This window comes from Merops nubicus, unplaced genomic scaffold, assembly GCF_000691845.1.
Source record: "Merops nubicus isolate BGI_N331 unplaced genomic scaffold, ASM69184v1 scaffold13010, whole genome shotgun sequence".
In the NCBI taxonomy this organism is placed as follows: domain Eukaryota; kingdom Metazoa; phylum Chordata; class Aves; order Coraciiformes; family Meropidae; genus Merops; species Merops nubicus.
This window is the reverse complement of record NW_008584874.1, coordinates 1-16895: the sequence shown is the minus strand read 5'-3', so window position 1 is coordinate 16895 and position 16895 is coordinate 1. Positions and strand designations below refer to the sequence as shown.

General features: G+C 42.1%; 1 protein-coding gene across 1 annotated transcript; it reads right to left on the bottom strand.

Moving 5' to 3' along the window:
* Positions 1–2560: 2560 nt before the first annotated feature.
* On the bottom strand, positions 2561–15643 carry EFCAB14 (EF-hand calcium binding domain 14; the record flags this gene model as incomplete). The annotated part of the gene is made up of 10 exons (XM_008945691.1): positions 2561–2736; positions 3589–3720; positions 4527–4638; positions 5356–5436; positions 6099–6290; positions 7147–7227; positions 8251–8361; positions 11054–11152; positions 13033–13178; positions 15495–15643. Coding segments are annotated over 10 exons (1279 nt in total), but the record flags the coding sequence as incomplete, so codon positions are not given.
* Between the last annotated feature and the right edge of the window lie 1252 nt (positions 15644–16895).

Here is a 16895-nt window from a genome sequence, read left to right as displayed (position 1 = left end):
TTCCAAAGGACCGCTCTCTAGCATCTCCTCTCCCAACCTGTATTGGTAATGCTGGTTGCCCCAGCCCAGGTGCAGGACCCTGCACTTGGTCCTGTTGAACCTCATGAGGTTCACCTGAGCCCACCTCTCCAGCCTGTCCAGGTCCCTCGGGATGGCCTCCCATCCCTCTGGCACATCAGCTGCACCACCCAGCTTAGTGTCGTCAGCACACTTGCTGAGGGTGCACTCGATGCCACTGTCTGTGTCATTGATGAAGATGTTAAACACCGGTCCCAGTACGGACCCTTGAAGGACACTGCTTGTTAAGTTTTCCCAGCTAAATGTCAAGCTGTTGACCACTACTCTCTGGGTGTGACCATCGACCCAGTTTTTTTATGCACTGAACAGTCCACCCATTGAGCAATAGCCACCACTGTGCTCGGGGATGCCCTGAGTTCATTATACTGACAGCACAAACAGCAGTGACCACAGCAATTAGCAATCCACTATGCTGATGATGTGCAAATTAAGCAGTCCCACTGGACAGCCATGTCCTGGTGCCAATTAACCACCAGCTCAACTGCTGAGACACGGGCAGAGGACAGAGGTGGCTGTCTCTAGCTGACAGTTCCACCACTGCTGTGGAAGACCACTCCTAAAAGCAAAGCAGACTGCCACAAACCAGAACATTAGCAGAGCCATGTGGTGACTGAATAATCCTTTAAATTTTAAGGTAAGCTAAGTCCCATACAAATCAAACTTCCAGAAATATTTTGCAAACTCTGTCACATGGCTATGATACAGTACGCACAAATAAAATACCAGAATGTCCACATTTTATTGCTTTTTTATTATTTGGTTAAGGAATTATACAGTAGTGTATAAAAGGGTGGGGGAAGCGGCAAGAAGCAAGTGTTGGCTTCTTGACCTCTCAAAAGCCAAGGTTGGTTGTTCGGTTTGTTGTTTGGTTTGTTGTTTAAGTTCTGTGTTTTCAAACAGCACATCAAAAGCATTTCTGTATTGAGTCATGTCTGCATTACCCAAACAGGATAGAAAAGGAGCTGTGAAAGAAGCCTAGGCAATGGGTAATGGGGCTCCATTTCCTACGTGCCATCACTGATCTGTACCTCCAGAATACAATCATTGACAAAACATCCAGTCTAACATTATATGTTAGTCAGCAATTAAGAACCAACTTCTACAAACTCATGTTTTGGTGAGGTGGGCAACTCCAATTCACTAACAGTGCAACAAGATCAGTGATATTTGTAGGCAGAATCACCCAGCTTGGCCCCGATCGAGCCTGGAAGAGAACACCTTCTGCAAAATTCAGTGTCCATATTCCAGAAGGTTATAAACACACTGTGTTTTGATGCACCAGTATAAACAAACCCTCAAGTTCCTCTCTAGCAAGTAAACCTCACTCACATGGCATGTGTCGGTGAGAACACCGACTGCACCCTCCTATCCTGCTGGTTAGATCCTTCTGTTGGAGAGAACACAAAAAGTGAAGGTGCCAAGAAGCAATTACATTCACATTAGCCAGGAAGCAGCCCACAAGTCTACCCTGGGCCTTCCCCACTTGCTCACACACCTGGTGGCCAGGAGCTTTACTCAAGACACTTCAGAGAGCAACCAGATGGAAGAGCCCAGCAGCATCAGCAATCCAGTTCAAAAGATCTCCAGCAACCAGTCCATGATACCATCAGCACACTACTGATGGATCCCAAGGCATGGACTACTGGGGTGTTACTCAGCAGGCTGCACTGTAGACTTTATCTCTTAAACATGTTAAAGTTTTTCAATACCTTTGGGGTTTTTAAGAAATGGATAGGCTCATCTCACAAAATACAGCAATACAGCAAAGCTACAAGAATGCTGAAGTGAAAACCCAAGCACTTGGCAGGTGATGGCTCCTGTAGGCTCACAATATAAAAACACAACTTTCCCCTCTAAACAATAAATCCTGTTATAGATGGGCAGGATGTATCACTCCTGCTTTCATCTGAGGACAAACTCATTCATGGATATACTTGGTCACAATCAGAAATTTAGCTGAAGCTCTTAACCATCCCTTAGGCTCTGTCTCTCGTTGTGAACAGCCTACTACCAACACAACCCCTGACAAACTTCCCCTTAAATATGCATAATTTACTCCATCTCAAATATTTACAAGCAGAAGAAGCCCATCTTTGCAAGACAGATTTCCTTCTGCTCTACATAAAGTGCAGCTCTCTAATTTAAGGCAAATTTCAGTGAAATATAAAAATCATAGATTTTAGTATGTACACATTTTAAATTAAAAACAAGGACTCCCTTGAAAAGGAAGGAATGAGTGGAAAATGTTTCCAAGTTTGGGAATTTTCTGGATTTTAACATAGTCCCAATATTATGTCCTAACGACATAGAAATTAATGAATTTATTTTCAATAAACACAAACAAAAGAGGTGGCCATGTGTACTGTAATTTAGCTCCAAAGATCAGTAAAACACTGGGAAAGTGCAGCCATAGTTTTTCAGGTCACATCGTTTCCTTTAGCTACAGTAGCATCTGTCAGTCTCACATTTCTAAGTAGATAGCCTAGACATCTAACGCTAATCTCAGCTCTTGTAATGAGTATTGTTCATCTCCATCTGTGTCAAATTTCTTAAAGCTCTGTGACTCTGGGGCTGTAGAGCCAAACAGCTTCTGAAGATCTTCATATGATAGTTTTCCATCATAACCTCCAGTTGCCTTTTGAAACAAATTCTGAAGATCTGCAAAGAGAAGGGGGATTGAGAAGTAGCTCCTTTAAGCACACAGCAATATCCTCTAAGCTGCTCTTCCAGTTCTATCGCTCTACGTCTTACTACCCAGTAGTGAAATCCTCCAGTACACAGTTTGCCCTCTGCAGTGTTCCAAGTGTTGCAATAGTTTAGGAGGAAAAAAAAGCACAAACATTTCTGGATTAAAGTACATTAAAACAGGAAAAAAAAGTAATCCTCCTTTCTGGGCACAACTAAGAGCCCACACAACAACCACCAACTGCATACAGAGGCAGTTACCCTCTGCAAAGCAGGCTCCAAGTGACTGTTGCTATACCAATAGCACAGAGGATATAAAAGTGTCTGTTCACTTCCCAGTGCAAAGCATTGCCCTTCCAGTAGCCAAAGAGCCTAACAGCCAGATCCACAAGCCATTCAATTCACCAGGCAGTGTTCTCTTAAAAAAAAAAAAAAAAAAAACACCACCAAACACAGAAACCCACACACAAAACCTCACCCCAAAACACACACACTTGCACATTCTTCATTTTCCTTCCGCACCCCAATTATTTCTCTCCAAATCTCTGGGGCTCCTGGTATAATAATGTGTCACTCAAAACAATTTTAATTCACTTCTAAAACACTCCTGTTTAAATCCCAAGTTTTTATGTGCTAGCTATTCTTCTAGTGTTTGAGGTTTTTTTATTTTTTTAGAATCCATAGTTCTCAAGGTTTTAGAACTCACCTCACTTCTCCCAGAATGCCCAGACACACTACCATAATTCCAGTTACTATACTTATCAGATCTTAAGCATTTACATGAAATATTCAGGAAGAGAAGAGGTCAGCCTAGATAAGACATACCACTGAAGCTGGAAATTCCTGGTAAGGACAGATGCCTCAGCTGTCTGTTACTCTCCGTGTTGTCATCAGCTGACCTTGAAGCCAGCCTTGGAAGGTCTGTGGGCTTTGCTGTAGTAGTCGCACTACTTTCAACTGTTACAAAACAATTTCTATTAGTCTCACTAATTCCACAGAATTATGGTTAGTAGAAAAAAAAACAATCTGAAATTTTTTTTTGTAAATTACAGATGCTACAAAACCATTTCAGAATACAGCAGGTTTTTCTTTCTACCAATAGCTGGAAGAACAGAAGGAAGGAATTTTTTAGACAGTTATGCAGCTTTAATCCTTTGTGCTCTTCTCGGAGTTGTCTTTGTACACCCCATAGGAAGCACTTCCAAGTCATTCTTTGTACTTCCCAGTGTGAAAGAACTGAACAAGCTTCATGAAGCAAATTCCACCTGCCCATGCTGGTTGTTTTCACCTTGTCAGTGGAGGTATCTTTTCTCCAACAGCAAGGTGTAACTTCCAAGCCATTGCTTCACAAATGAACAGGCAGCACAGTTCTATTGCAATGAAGTAATGTAATTCCAATCTACCCAAATACGTGCAGCAGAAGTGCAGAGCCAAGAAGCCAAGACAAGTCAGTAGACACAGACCCCGTCCCCTGTGTTAAATTTTGAAAGGGCAAAAACAGATGTTACTGGGTATAAATTTCAACAGGTCTATCACTGTATGCCTTCAAACACAAGCTACTGGAGGCACGCAAATCCTGCTATACATGTGGACAGTCACCTTCAAATTATATTATATAGTTTTCTGGTTTAGAGCCATCAGTTTCCTACCACTTTATCTGCAATAATCTTCAGGAACAGTCGAAATTAGCCATGTTCATTCATTATTCTGAATTACACAGGGAACCTTCAGGTTTATAGATTCCTATTATATGACATTCTTACCATTCTTTGATGTCTCAAGGGGTCTGTCATTTTCTGGCTTGCTTGTGAGAGCGCTGATCAGCTGCAGCTTCTCTCTTAGTTTTAGTACCTGAGGGTCTCTAGCTTCTGTTTCCTGCAGATGTAGAAAAAAAAAATTCCTTAAAAGAATCTCTTTAGTAGATGGTAAAGATCAGGAAAAGTCATTTAAAAATATATAAGTATTTCTGAGTAACTCTGAGGTCTCCACACAGATCAAGTTTAAAATGATATTTATTTAAAGAAAAAAAAATTCTATGGAAAAGAGTAACAAATAAATTTACATGGTCTGTAAGAAGACAACAGAATCACTGCCTCAAGCTGTAGGCAGTTATTTTGCAGACACTGATTTCAAAAGAATCTGACATTCCATTTCTGTGTTTCTTGCATAAATGAGGGCGATTCTGAGACGCTGCGATATAAACCTGTCAAACACACTCGGAGTGAGCGCTCGTACATCACCTGGACTGCATCATGGTTTCAAACCTCTGTCTGCAGAACAGACAACCTGAGTGCAGGAGTCACTGCTGCCTGCCAGAGTCCCCTGCTCAGAACCTCCCAGGATTCCTTCCGCTGCATGGAAGGATGTTACAGTAGTCAGGCTGGCAAGACTTTAAACTATGACAACTTTTCTCCCACCCTAATCGACTTTGTCACAAAAATTCGGTGGATAAGCTCTCCTCCTACTCTGACTTAAAAGAATCACAGTAGCCCGCTTGCAGATCATTCCTCAGTTTAGTCTCATTTAAGACATTATTATAAAGACAACAACATGTTCTACAAATCTGGTGTAGTTTGTGTTTCCTTAGTTTACCTTCAGTTCTTTCTCTGAAAGAGTTTCATTATCTACCTGGTCTTCATTTTCCACTTTTAGAGAGGTAGTTGCATCATTCCCCTACAAAAGAATAGAGGAGAGATTAATTTTTTCATCTGCATATTATTTTCTACAATAGTTTCTCTCCTTCACATTTGGCAGGCACAATGCAGGCAAACACAGAACAAATACATGCTAGAACAAACCTGAAGACCGTGGGTTATGTAACTTACCACAGCAACAGCAAAACACTAATTGCTAAACACACAGAACATGTTCTCAGAGACTGGCCCCTGTATGGTATACAGAAAACACTAGAAGGATTTACAAACTATTTTTGGGTGGTTTGGGTTTTTTTAGCATTTCAGCACTGCTGAACAACGCAGAGGCCCACCTAGCTCCTCAGTGGTCTCAAAAGAGCCATGCCAGAGTGCCTTCCTAAAATACAGAGAGGTTTGTGACTCTCGTTCCATTAAGCAGTCACCCAAGTCTTAAATACCAGTGGTTTGGATGTTTTTCTGTAGGTTCTGCAGGGAAGAAATGACTGCTTCAGAGATACCCTTAATGTTGGTTATCTGTTCAGAAACAAGGAACAAATTCCAACCTTTTAAAATTAAATCCTAAGTGTCTCAAGTTTCGTTCAAAAATCTTCTTTAGTTAGGTTTCAAAAGTTCTACCTGTAGTATGCAGAAAATACTGAAACTGTCTTCCTGAGCAGACACCCTTAGTCATCAAATACTTACCAAACTGGTAGACAAATTCTCTCTTTTGTCCAGATTATTCACGCCAAGGGGAGAGTTTTCCAACAGCACAACCCGACGGCTAAGGTTACCAATGTCCAAGTCCATATTTAGGAGCTTGATGTCATTCAATTTTTGGTACTTCACCACAGTATTATTGAGCTCCTGCAACGCTGCTCTCAGTGACTGGCTTTCCTGAAACAAAAACCCAGCACACGTTAGTTCACTCCATCTCTGCAGCGCTCTTACTGCTGACAGCACAGTAACTGACCCAGTTTAACTTCAGACTGGCTCTCCACTGACTCCGCTGAAAACACCCAACTGGAAGTTTCCAGAAAGCAATGCCAGCTTTTGAAGTCTCAAACAGAGACTCTTCCTCAGGGCTAACCTCTTTGTTGCTAGTGTAACCACTTTAGCTGTGCCAGCAAACACAGAAAGCCAGTCCTCTCATTTCACAGGGCAAGCTGAGTAACCACACCAACCATTTTTCCAAAAAAAGCATGTACTAGGCATATTTATACAGATGATTCATTTCTGAGGAAGATATCAACTGTGTTACATGTAAATAAGCACAGTCATTCCATTCCAAGCCAGTCAGCTAAACACCCACACATTTTTGGGTCACTGAATCCCTGCTTTCCACACCTTATTACAGCAAGGGTGACTCGATATATGCCACTCCCAAGTTTGCTCAGATTGGCAAGTACCTGCCACAAAATCCATTCTGTAAAAAGCTTTTAACTTATCTTCATTTACACAAGCAAGGTACACCTGGAATTCACTGGTTAGTAGTTTTAGTATTTTTACTCTTCAGCCAGTTAGAACACACGAAAAAACCAAAACCACAAAACCTATCAGACTAGGGTACTTCCCTGTTTGCACATCACAACAAACTACAGCAAAATCATCTCATAATTAATTTTGAATGATGTTATCTGTATAGTCCTGACAAAAAACCACACTTTTTTGTACACCACAGTCCTGCAAAACACACAAAGTTGCATCTTTGCAATGCCTGTACCAATACTCTTTATGCAAGGGAGAAAAATACCTTTTTCCAATTTTCTGTCTGATTTCCCTCCGTCCTTGGCACAGCAGTGGAGGGAAGTGAAGGTACCTGTTTTAATTCCTTCTAAGGAAAGAAGTAGAAAATTTTGTTACCAAAGGCTTGTATAAGACATTCCAAGTTCTTAATAACTAGCAGGCTGTAGCTAAGGACTGTTTGCTACAATTACAGTCACTTTTGTCTGCTGTGCATACATTATTTTAACTAGACTAATGCAGACTTTTCTCCTTCAAACACCTAAGGTCCAAATTTATTTTAATGAAACCCTCCTAATTAGCCTTTCTCCCTTTAATGAAGTATTATGATACACGTTTCACTGCTAGCATACACACTGCCGTATCTGCAACATTTTTGTAGCACCTACTGATTGAATCAAGTTTTATAATGTGTCCAATTTAGATTTTGTATCCAATTTAGATTGTGTGCAAGTATTCTTAAAGTAATGCTGTGTTGCCGTTTAGCTGAAAAAAATTAATTACTGGTTCAGTTTGTTAACTCCAAGGGAGAGTTCAGTATAAATACAGCAAGTACTTTCTGGTAAAGATGGTCACTAATTTCACCCTTATATGCATCCTTAATTCAACCAACAAAATATCTCAACACTTCCACTGCCTCCAACCCCAAAACAGAGCAGACAGTTGCAACAAGCAGTACCCTGCAAGACACAGAACAGATTCCCAAGGCTCCACATCTGTGTGGTAGGAAGCAAAAAGTCTGCAGGGTAAGAAGCATAGCATGGACCGATAATTCTAGCTCCAGAGAAGTACACACTGGGTACCATGTAGGAGATGCTACACAGGGAGTAGAAGATAGGCTTATTAATGTACCAACCAGCAACCACTGGGACTTCAAAATTACTTTGAAGGCTGAATTCCACACAGTTCTTAAACTTACTTCATATCATAGGATTGTTTAGGTTGAAGAAGACCTTTAAGATCATTTAGTCTAACAGTTAACCCAGCACTGCCAGGTTACCACTAAACCATGTCCCTCAGCACCACAGAATCATTAAGGTTGGCAAAGACCTCCAAGATCATATTAGGCAGGTTAACAGTTAAAACATAACATTAAATCTGTCCATTTTCTTACCACATCATTCCGGAGTGTTTCTATGGATTTCTTGTATTCTTCAATAGCTGTCTGTATATTTTCAACGTCATGAGAAACACTGGTAAGCGTGCTGCCGATGTTCGCTACAGTCTGGAATAAAGAAGCCGACAAAAATCTCAGCCTCCCACGACCTGCACTGTCCCCGAGTTTCAATCTGCCACCCAGCAAGGTCTGGTTAGTGAAACAGCAGGCAGACGGACACAAAAAGACCCAAGGGAATTTGAAGAACTTTGAGCTCTGCAGACAAAACTACAGATTATACCCATTGTCTCTGCAGGCCAGTAAACAAAGATACACTCTACACCATGAGAGCTTAAGCTACACAACCAAAATTACACGTTTGCTACTCCTACTCTCAAAACAAATACTCTGGCATTAATTTAAAAACAAATAATCCTGGTATGAGGACATCTTACCCGCTCTCTGCATGGAGTATTTGTATTGAATACAGGGATGCTGACAACACCAATTTATCCTGCTTTGATTGCCTTGCAGGATTACCCATCAGACACATCATGCACAGCAAACTGAGCCTGCATGCTGATCCAAGCCACCGTGCTGGTGGCCTTGGCCACCTGGGCACACGCTGGCTCCTCTCTCAGACGCTGCCAGCTCCGTCTTCACCAGGCACCTTTCCAGCCACTCTTCCCCAAGCCTGGAGCATTGCATGGCATTGTTGTGACCCAGGTGCAGATCCAGCACTTGTTGAACCCCATCCCATTGGCCTCAGCTCATCGGTCCAGCCTGGAGAGATCCACCTTTAGAGTTTTCCTACCCTCAAGCAGACCAACACACCCACCCAACTTGGTGACATCTGCAAACTTAGGGTGCACTCGATTCCCTTGTCCAGATCATCAATACAGATGTTCAACAGAACAGGCCCCAGTGCTGAGCCCTGGGGAACACCACTTGCAACCAGCCACCAACTGGACTGCATTCACCACCATTCTTTGAGCCCAAATTCCTTCCTCTGATTCTCCTTCTAGCCCTCCTTGTAGATGGGCATCACACTTGCTAACCTCTAGTCAAGTGGGACCTCTCTGGTTAGCCAGAACTGCTGACAGATTCTTTCTTCCTAGAAAGGCAGCTAATTCCAAAGACAGTTGGATGCAACAGACAGTTAAGCAGGAGATTTTTCCAATGGGGCTATCAAAAGCCAGACTACCCACCTATACCCACTGAAGTTCTCCTGTGTGACATGCACCCAGAGGTCAAAAAAAGTCCAAGTCTTGAAACTTATTGCTTTACATTAACATTAAATCATTAAAACTATTGTATTTAAACCTCCTAAGTTTTTTTTTTTTTTTTTTTTACACTCAGCACCTCACAATGTATCATCCTGGAAAGATTTCAGCTCTGTTTTTATTCTATCAGCCTTCTAAAACAGATGAAAGAAAGATAGCATCAAGAGAGCACGGGAAAGAGATGCCACATCTAACACCTTAGATTCAGCAGCAGAAACTGGGAAGAACTCAAAAGCTGTCAAGACCTTCGATTTTCAAGAAGTGTGACCAAGGATAGACTTAGTTCAACACGAAAGTCTTGCTGTTCAGGAGATTGCTGCAAGCTGAAGAAACCTGTTGCTCCTAACCCTATGTACTCTAGGTGACCCTGCTCTGGCAGGGGGGTTGGACTAGATGATCTTTCAAGGTCCCTTCCAACCCCTATGATTCTATGATACTACCAAAGACAGTAAGATAACAAGGTTTTTCTACATTTTTATAGATACACACATACAAAAATCATGTTGGTACAGGTTCCAGACTAGGCCCTGTCTCAAGGCTTACGTGTGATATGACACAGTGGAAATCCAGCAGGCTTATAACAGCAAATTACAAGCTTAGGAAATAGCATTGCACTCTTCCCAGAAAAAGAAATCCAAGCAGCCTGATCAGTCAAACCACACTAATTGCTTTGCCTATGAATAGTTTGTCAATTACACATTAATTTAGTTGGGATAGGAAATGAGAAGTGGAAACCCATAAAAGCCACACAGACTGGACTGACATCTGGTGTTAGCCCAACACAAATGTTTATTGACAAATAAACGGAGCTGCCATGGTGGAGCTGGCAAAGTTTCAACAAGCTATTCTTTCAACATTTAGGATAGTTCTTTGGTGTAGAAAGGCACACGGTAAGACACTGCATTGACAGAAGTCACTTCAGAAGAAAGCTTGTGTCACCCATCTTTTAAGGGACGGTCAGAAAACCATCCCAGTACAATTCACGTTTAGCTGTGAAAACTCATGTTTTGTGAGAAAACTCCCTTCCTAGTGGTCCAAGTCCACTCCTTCCAAGTTAGACCCCCACCTACCTCGAGACTGCACATGCAGAGCCAGCTGGAGAATCACCTACTGCTCAAGATAAGCAAGTTTTACAGAAAGCAGTTAATTTTCTTCTCCAATTAAAAAAGCTAAACAAGCCACGTATTTGCAAGCACAAGCTGTAAAACCACAGATTTTTTGCAAGTGTCTCAAAAGATACTAAGATTAGCAAGCTGAAGGAAAGCAACCAGAAAGATCAGCTCTAAGGTAAAGAAGTGACAACATAATACAGACGGATCTCCAGAAAAGGACAACCAAAGCCTTAAAACTTTTTACTTGCCATACATTACCAGAGGCTCATGCAATATCAAGTCTATGAAGTCCAGCATAAAAACAAGAGAAACAACTATTCCCCACATGCAATTCAGGTGACTCCTATTGTCACTGCTGTCCCCAAGAGCCTAGCCACAGTTTTGCAGCACAGCATGTGTAGCAACAGCCACAGTTACAGTACTTGCCTTCTGAAGTTTCTCTACAGTGAGAGGAAGAGAAATCAGATCAGAAGCAGACTTTATGTTGGTTTTGAGATGATTTACTGTTGAGGTCAATAGTGACACCTAAAACCAAAGAGATATTTAGAATTAGTCAAGATAATCCCAATTCTGATCTTTGCCAATACTAATGATTTAATCTATAGCATTACAATGTGAAGCAAGAAAAAATTACATATGTACACACAAAAAACACCCCTGGCTCTAGGTTACAACTCCTGCCTAGACATTAAAAACATTCTGCCTCTTGCAAGGCAGATTTGCAAGACTTTCTTCCTCTTGCAGAAGCAAGATCATTTTTTTGTAAACTGAATGAAAGCCATCTATTTTTCTCTTTTCCGTAAGGTACCTCTGCCCATTTTACATTCATCACCTTAGAGGGAGGCTGCTGCCCAAGAAATTTTAAAGACTGTGCAAGAAGCGTTTATGTGGAGTAAAGTCATCCCCTTCTGTGGTTAGCAGTCAAACCTGCCTGGCAAAACCCAGCAAAGCCAAGCAGCTTCTCTAGCTGAGTGGTAAGCAAAGCTGCATCATCACCCAAACCTTCTCCTGCAGAAGTGGAACACTGACAATGCAGGTTCAGTGGGTTAGCTCATTTTTCTGTCAGCTGTTTGATACAAAGTCTTCAAGATTACTTATTCATTCCAATAGAGAGCTTATCAAATACATGAAAAATAACTACACTCTAGTCATTAATTGCTAATACTATCACTTGAAAATGTTACCATCAGTAGTCAAAACAAAGAATTAATTTCTTCTCACATTTGACAATATAGAAGTAGAGCAGATAAAACCCACTGTCTTTTGGTTTAAAAAAACCCCAAACACATTCTTTTGCTAGCTGAGGAAATGGGCAAGGTCTTAATTTTACGTAAGGCAAACACTGATCAGCTGGCGTGCAAAGTCTCAGGTTCCACAGCTGTGAATATTGGCTGAAATAATTCCCAGCAGTACATCCCAACAAGTCACAAAAAAAAAAAAAAAAAAACACAACTAAATTTTGATCCCCAGAAGAGTTGGCTTAAGACTGTAACCAGACCCTGAAGTAACTTGAGGGCCTGAAAGAACCATGTGCAAGTATCTTTAACGTCCAGGTGCAGATGACAACGTTTTACAAATCCCTACACATCTGTGGACAATGCAAACTGTCAAGATGCCAAAGAGAGCAAGTCAAATTTTCAAATGTATTTATGTGCTCCATTAAGCACTTAACCACTGCATGAGACTGAAGAAGAACCAAACTGAGCAGGCACCTCAGCACTCCTAAAAATTAAACCCTAAGCACCAGTGTCAGGGAAAGTTCCCCACAGACAGATCTTGGCAACCCAGAAGCTTCATCCTCCAAGGCAAGAATTTCATTAACAGCCTTGCTGGAGGCTTCGTTTGAAGCACGAGTTAATACAGCAGCTAAGGAAACAACTTTCTGTTAAGTGGCTTAGTTCTAGCCACGTAAACAGAGCTAAGGCTTACACCAGCTGAGATGCCGAGTGTGTGTTAGCAGATTTCACATTCACGGGACACCAGTACTTCATCTGTAGCAGCAGGAACTTGGGGGGATTCAGGCAACGCTTTCCCACACTTCTGAAATGTTTGCAGGTAATCTCAGAAAGCCAGTGTGAAACATCTCATAATAAACACCACAATTATCTGGCAGGTAAATTAAGCTCTGCCTAGTTCTCAGGTTCTTTTAAGTTCTGCCTGAAGTCTTTCCATCAGTTGGGGAATTTCTCCTATTCACAAGCAGCCTCCAGTCCAACCAGATGCTCCAACTGTTTTGCTTGTTTAATAATGAGGCTTATACTCCATTTTAACTTTAAAAGTTCAGCATATGATCACAGAAGTCCCTAGATAAAAGTTCAGCGCTGCACTGGAAACTAATTTCTGTAAAAATAAACTTCAGTGGAATATTTTACTATTTTTCAAAACCAAGCACTGATTCCTCTCACCTGTTTATTGATCTCTGTGATATTTATCCAGATTTTATTTAGCCCCAGTTCTCCAGTCTCAATTTGTTCTAGTTGCTTTTGCTTCTGCACCAAATCTTCATTCAGCTTAGGAATTTCTTGGAAAGATGTCTTTTGATTAGATTCCACTAAAAAAAAAAAAAAAAATAGTAAATTTGTTTTGTTTAAAAAAGTCCAGGTAAAGAACATGGAAAGGCAGAAAACAACTTATAAGCAGCAACACCTAGAGCAGTGAAAGAATGCAAAGAACAGCACCTGCAAAGGGTTTTATTGACAGTTCAGAATTCAGTGTTTATTCAGAATGGTAGCTTTTTTTTATTCCAAGAGTACTAATGTCTGTAGAGGAAACCTAGAGAGGCTGTACTAAATTTAACACTGTCACCCTGGCAAGCCTCAGCAGGCCTTTATTTAGTGCACTTATTTTGTGTTACTTTTGCAGAGGAACATGAAATAGTAATGGGACTGTGAATAAGAACTGCCAACATCAGCTAGGCAAAGGAGGCATGTGAAGTGAATCTCTGTGCCCCTTTTCAAGCCTTCAAAGGCAATGGTGATGATGAATTCCAAAGAGATTAACTGATTACAGTTGTTCTGTCTCACAGAACGACAGCTGAAAAAAAATGTGCAAGCTTACACACTAACATTTGTTGGCAAACAAGGTCCTTGGAAAGAAAGTCAATTACTATTGCAATTAATATTATGGTAAGGAGGAAACGTGCAGCTCAAATCAGTTTAAGGGAGCCTCAGAAATGCAGCTCTACCAGCTCTGCAGTGACGAAGCTGTCCAGCTGCAAGCACTGTGAGGCAATCCTAAGTCCCCAGGTCTGAGAAACAAACAAACAAGGGTTTTGAGGGAGATGACAGTTCTCCAACAAGCTGCACCTCCACCCTGTAACTGGAAGGCTCCACAACAAACCTCCATTGTTCAAGACTGCCAAGAGCAATGAGTGAGACCTACGTGTTACATCACTGGCAGCTCCCAGAACACGCTTCCCTGTGTGACCCACCCGGGCAAAATGGGGAAGCCTTCAGGAGTGCTTCATGCCCGTGCAGTGGTGCCCAAAGACACACAACTGCAGGGCCCTGCATCTTCAAAACCCCCCTGAGCCTTTCTTGAAGAGAGTCCTCCAAGTCACTGCTAGGTACAGAGTAATCTGCTTTGATCACCAAGATCCAAATGCCACTTTTGGTTAAGACTTTAAAAGGTGTGTTTTAGCCAAACCAGACTAAGCTAATAGTGCCTTTGACACAAGCAGTTCACGCCGAATCTCATGTTTCAGAAGCTCCTGTAGACATTTATTTTCTCTTTTGCCACTCCCACTGTGTCAGAGTGTCTGCAAAAAGGTTGTCTGCTTTTTAGTTGTTGGTTTTAGTGCTGTGCCTCACTATGAGGCTCCTATTCAGCTTTGAGGCATGCTAGTACAGCAGCACAGAAATCCGAGACTATTTTATCACTGGAGGAAGTATTAAACACACAGCTTTTTTACTCAGAGCTATTAAGAAGAAAATAAGCACATTTGTAACTGCCAGACAGTAAGAGTTGAGAGAATCACTGCTTGAACAAGATCTATATACAATAGGAATGATGAAACTTAAGACCACAGCCAACAAACATTGTCATCACTTCACCCTCTTCTGCTCCATTCCCACAGCTTCTCAGCCTTTTCCAATATATAGGAATTTAAACTCTACTAAAATAAGGCACCAAAACTTATCTTGCGTCCAGAGATGAGGTATAGAGAACCAAGAGCACGTTAACATGTAAATCTCACCATTTGTCACACCTCAGCAATACAGAAATTACAGCATTAAAATCTTACAGACAGGAAAACCTTGAGACCTACAAGCAAAATGCTTCACACCAACTGCATCTTTTGAAGCATTAAACATGATGTCACTCCACACCACATGCAACTCGACACACAAGCTGAGCAAGAACAGGTCAATGCGAGCAAGATAAACATTCAGAGGGTCTAAAGAAAATCATACTACCAAAGCAACACTCCAACTGCAGTATTAGAGGTTTTTAAAAAAGATCAAGACAAGAACATTGGTTTTCCATTAATATTTTTTAAATGATACATCGAAATCCCCCTGCCTGCTTTTACAGGGCTGATCAGATTTTTTTTTTTTTCCTGTATAAATCAGGGTTTCCTTTGGAAGACAGGACTCCCGAGACCAAAGTCAAGAATTTTAGAAATACATGTCCAGTCAACAACAGCCCCACCTAGTCCATTGTCCCTGCTGCTCAGAAGATGTAGAGCAGGCAAGAATATACATCATTTGCCTTAAATTCCACGTGGTTTTGGCTCCAAGTACTGCTCAATTCAGGAGCAATTTTCAGCAGCAATTTGTCTGCTCGGTACTTCCAGACTTTGAATAAGCAAGCAGGCAAAGCTCTTCACACTACCCATGTGAAATAACATTGTCACGTTTATACTTACTAGTTCGAAACTTCTCCTTTATGGCATCCAGGTCCTCCTTGAGGGCCACCTGCATCCAGACTAAGCCCACGCAGGCTACCACACAGGCAGCAAGAACGACGAACACACACAGCGGGTAACAGAACCTGCAGCATCGTAGGTAGTCTCCTCTGGATGAAATAAAATTAACAAATACTAAATACTCAACAGCACCTAGAAATGTCTTATTTTAAACTGTGTTCTACCAAAATAAGGGGCAGCACCAGAACCGCACACGTTTTGGCTGACAGGAGCTAGCAAACAGCTTTTCCAAGAATAAATAAGGCTATGCAGTGAGATCAGGGCTGTTACTCCCTTGAGTTTATCCTCAGGGGGCACAGCTAAGAGCAGCTGTCAGGTTTCTCTTACCAAAATTCCCTGCTCCACTCGCATAAAATTATGTTAGGAACATCTGCTTGATAGCTTAGGAAGCAGCCTTCAAGAAACGGCATTACCATAAAGTTATTACAAATACTTCCAGATTATCCTAAGCTGTGAAAGCCTAAATATCTCTGTGATGTGCCTGCTTTTAGTTATTCTTTATGATGCTGTAACTTAACAGAAAAGTTTGTTTACTGGCAGAAGCATATCATGTCTGCAAGAAACCCAGCACCTTGTCAGCTTGCAGAGACAGGCGCTGTGCTCAACATGCCAAGCAACCAACCCTGAACTGCTCCAACAACTTAGAATCATCAGGTCACTAAGGCTGGAAAAGACCTCTAAGACGATCAAGTCCAACTGTCAACCCAACACTACCACAACCACTAAACCATGTCCCAAAGTGCCATGTCTACAAGTTTTTTGAACCCTTCCAGGGATGGTGACTCCATCACCTCCCTGGGCAGCCTGGGCCAAGACCTCACCACTCTTGCAGGGAAGAAATTCTTCCTAATATGCAATCAAAATCTCCTCTGGTGCAACTTAACCCCATTTCCTCTTATCCTATCACTAGTTACTTGGGAGAAGAGAACAATGCCCACCTCACTCCAACCTCCTTTCAGGGAGTTGTAAAGTACCAGAAGGTCTCCCCTCAGCCTCCTCCAGCCTAGACAACCCCAGGTTTCGTTGCCCTCCTCTGGACCAGCTCCAGCCCCTCAATGTCTTTCTTATACTGTGGCATCCAAAACTGACCCCAGTACTCAAGCTGTGTCCACCCAGTGCCACGATCGCTGCCCTGCTTCTGCTGGACCCACCACTTCTGACACAGGACAGGATGAGCTCAGTTGCAGGGAGCGCAGAACAGGAAAACCACAACAAGCACCCAGAGGACGGGTCAGACCCAGTCCTACCCCCAGCCCGGCAGCCTGTGCGGCCACGCGCACCCAGGGCAGCCCTATCTCTTTCCTGGCACTGCCCAGCGGCCCACAGGCCCCCGGCTGCGCA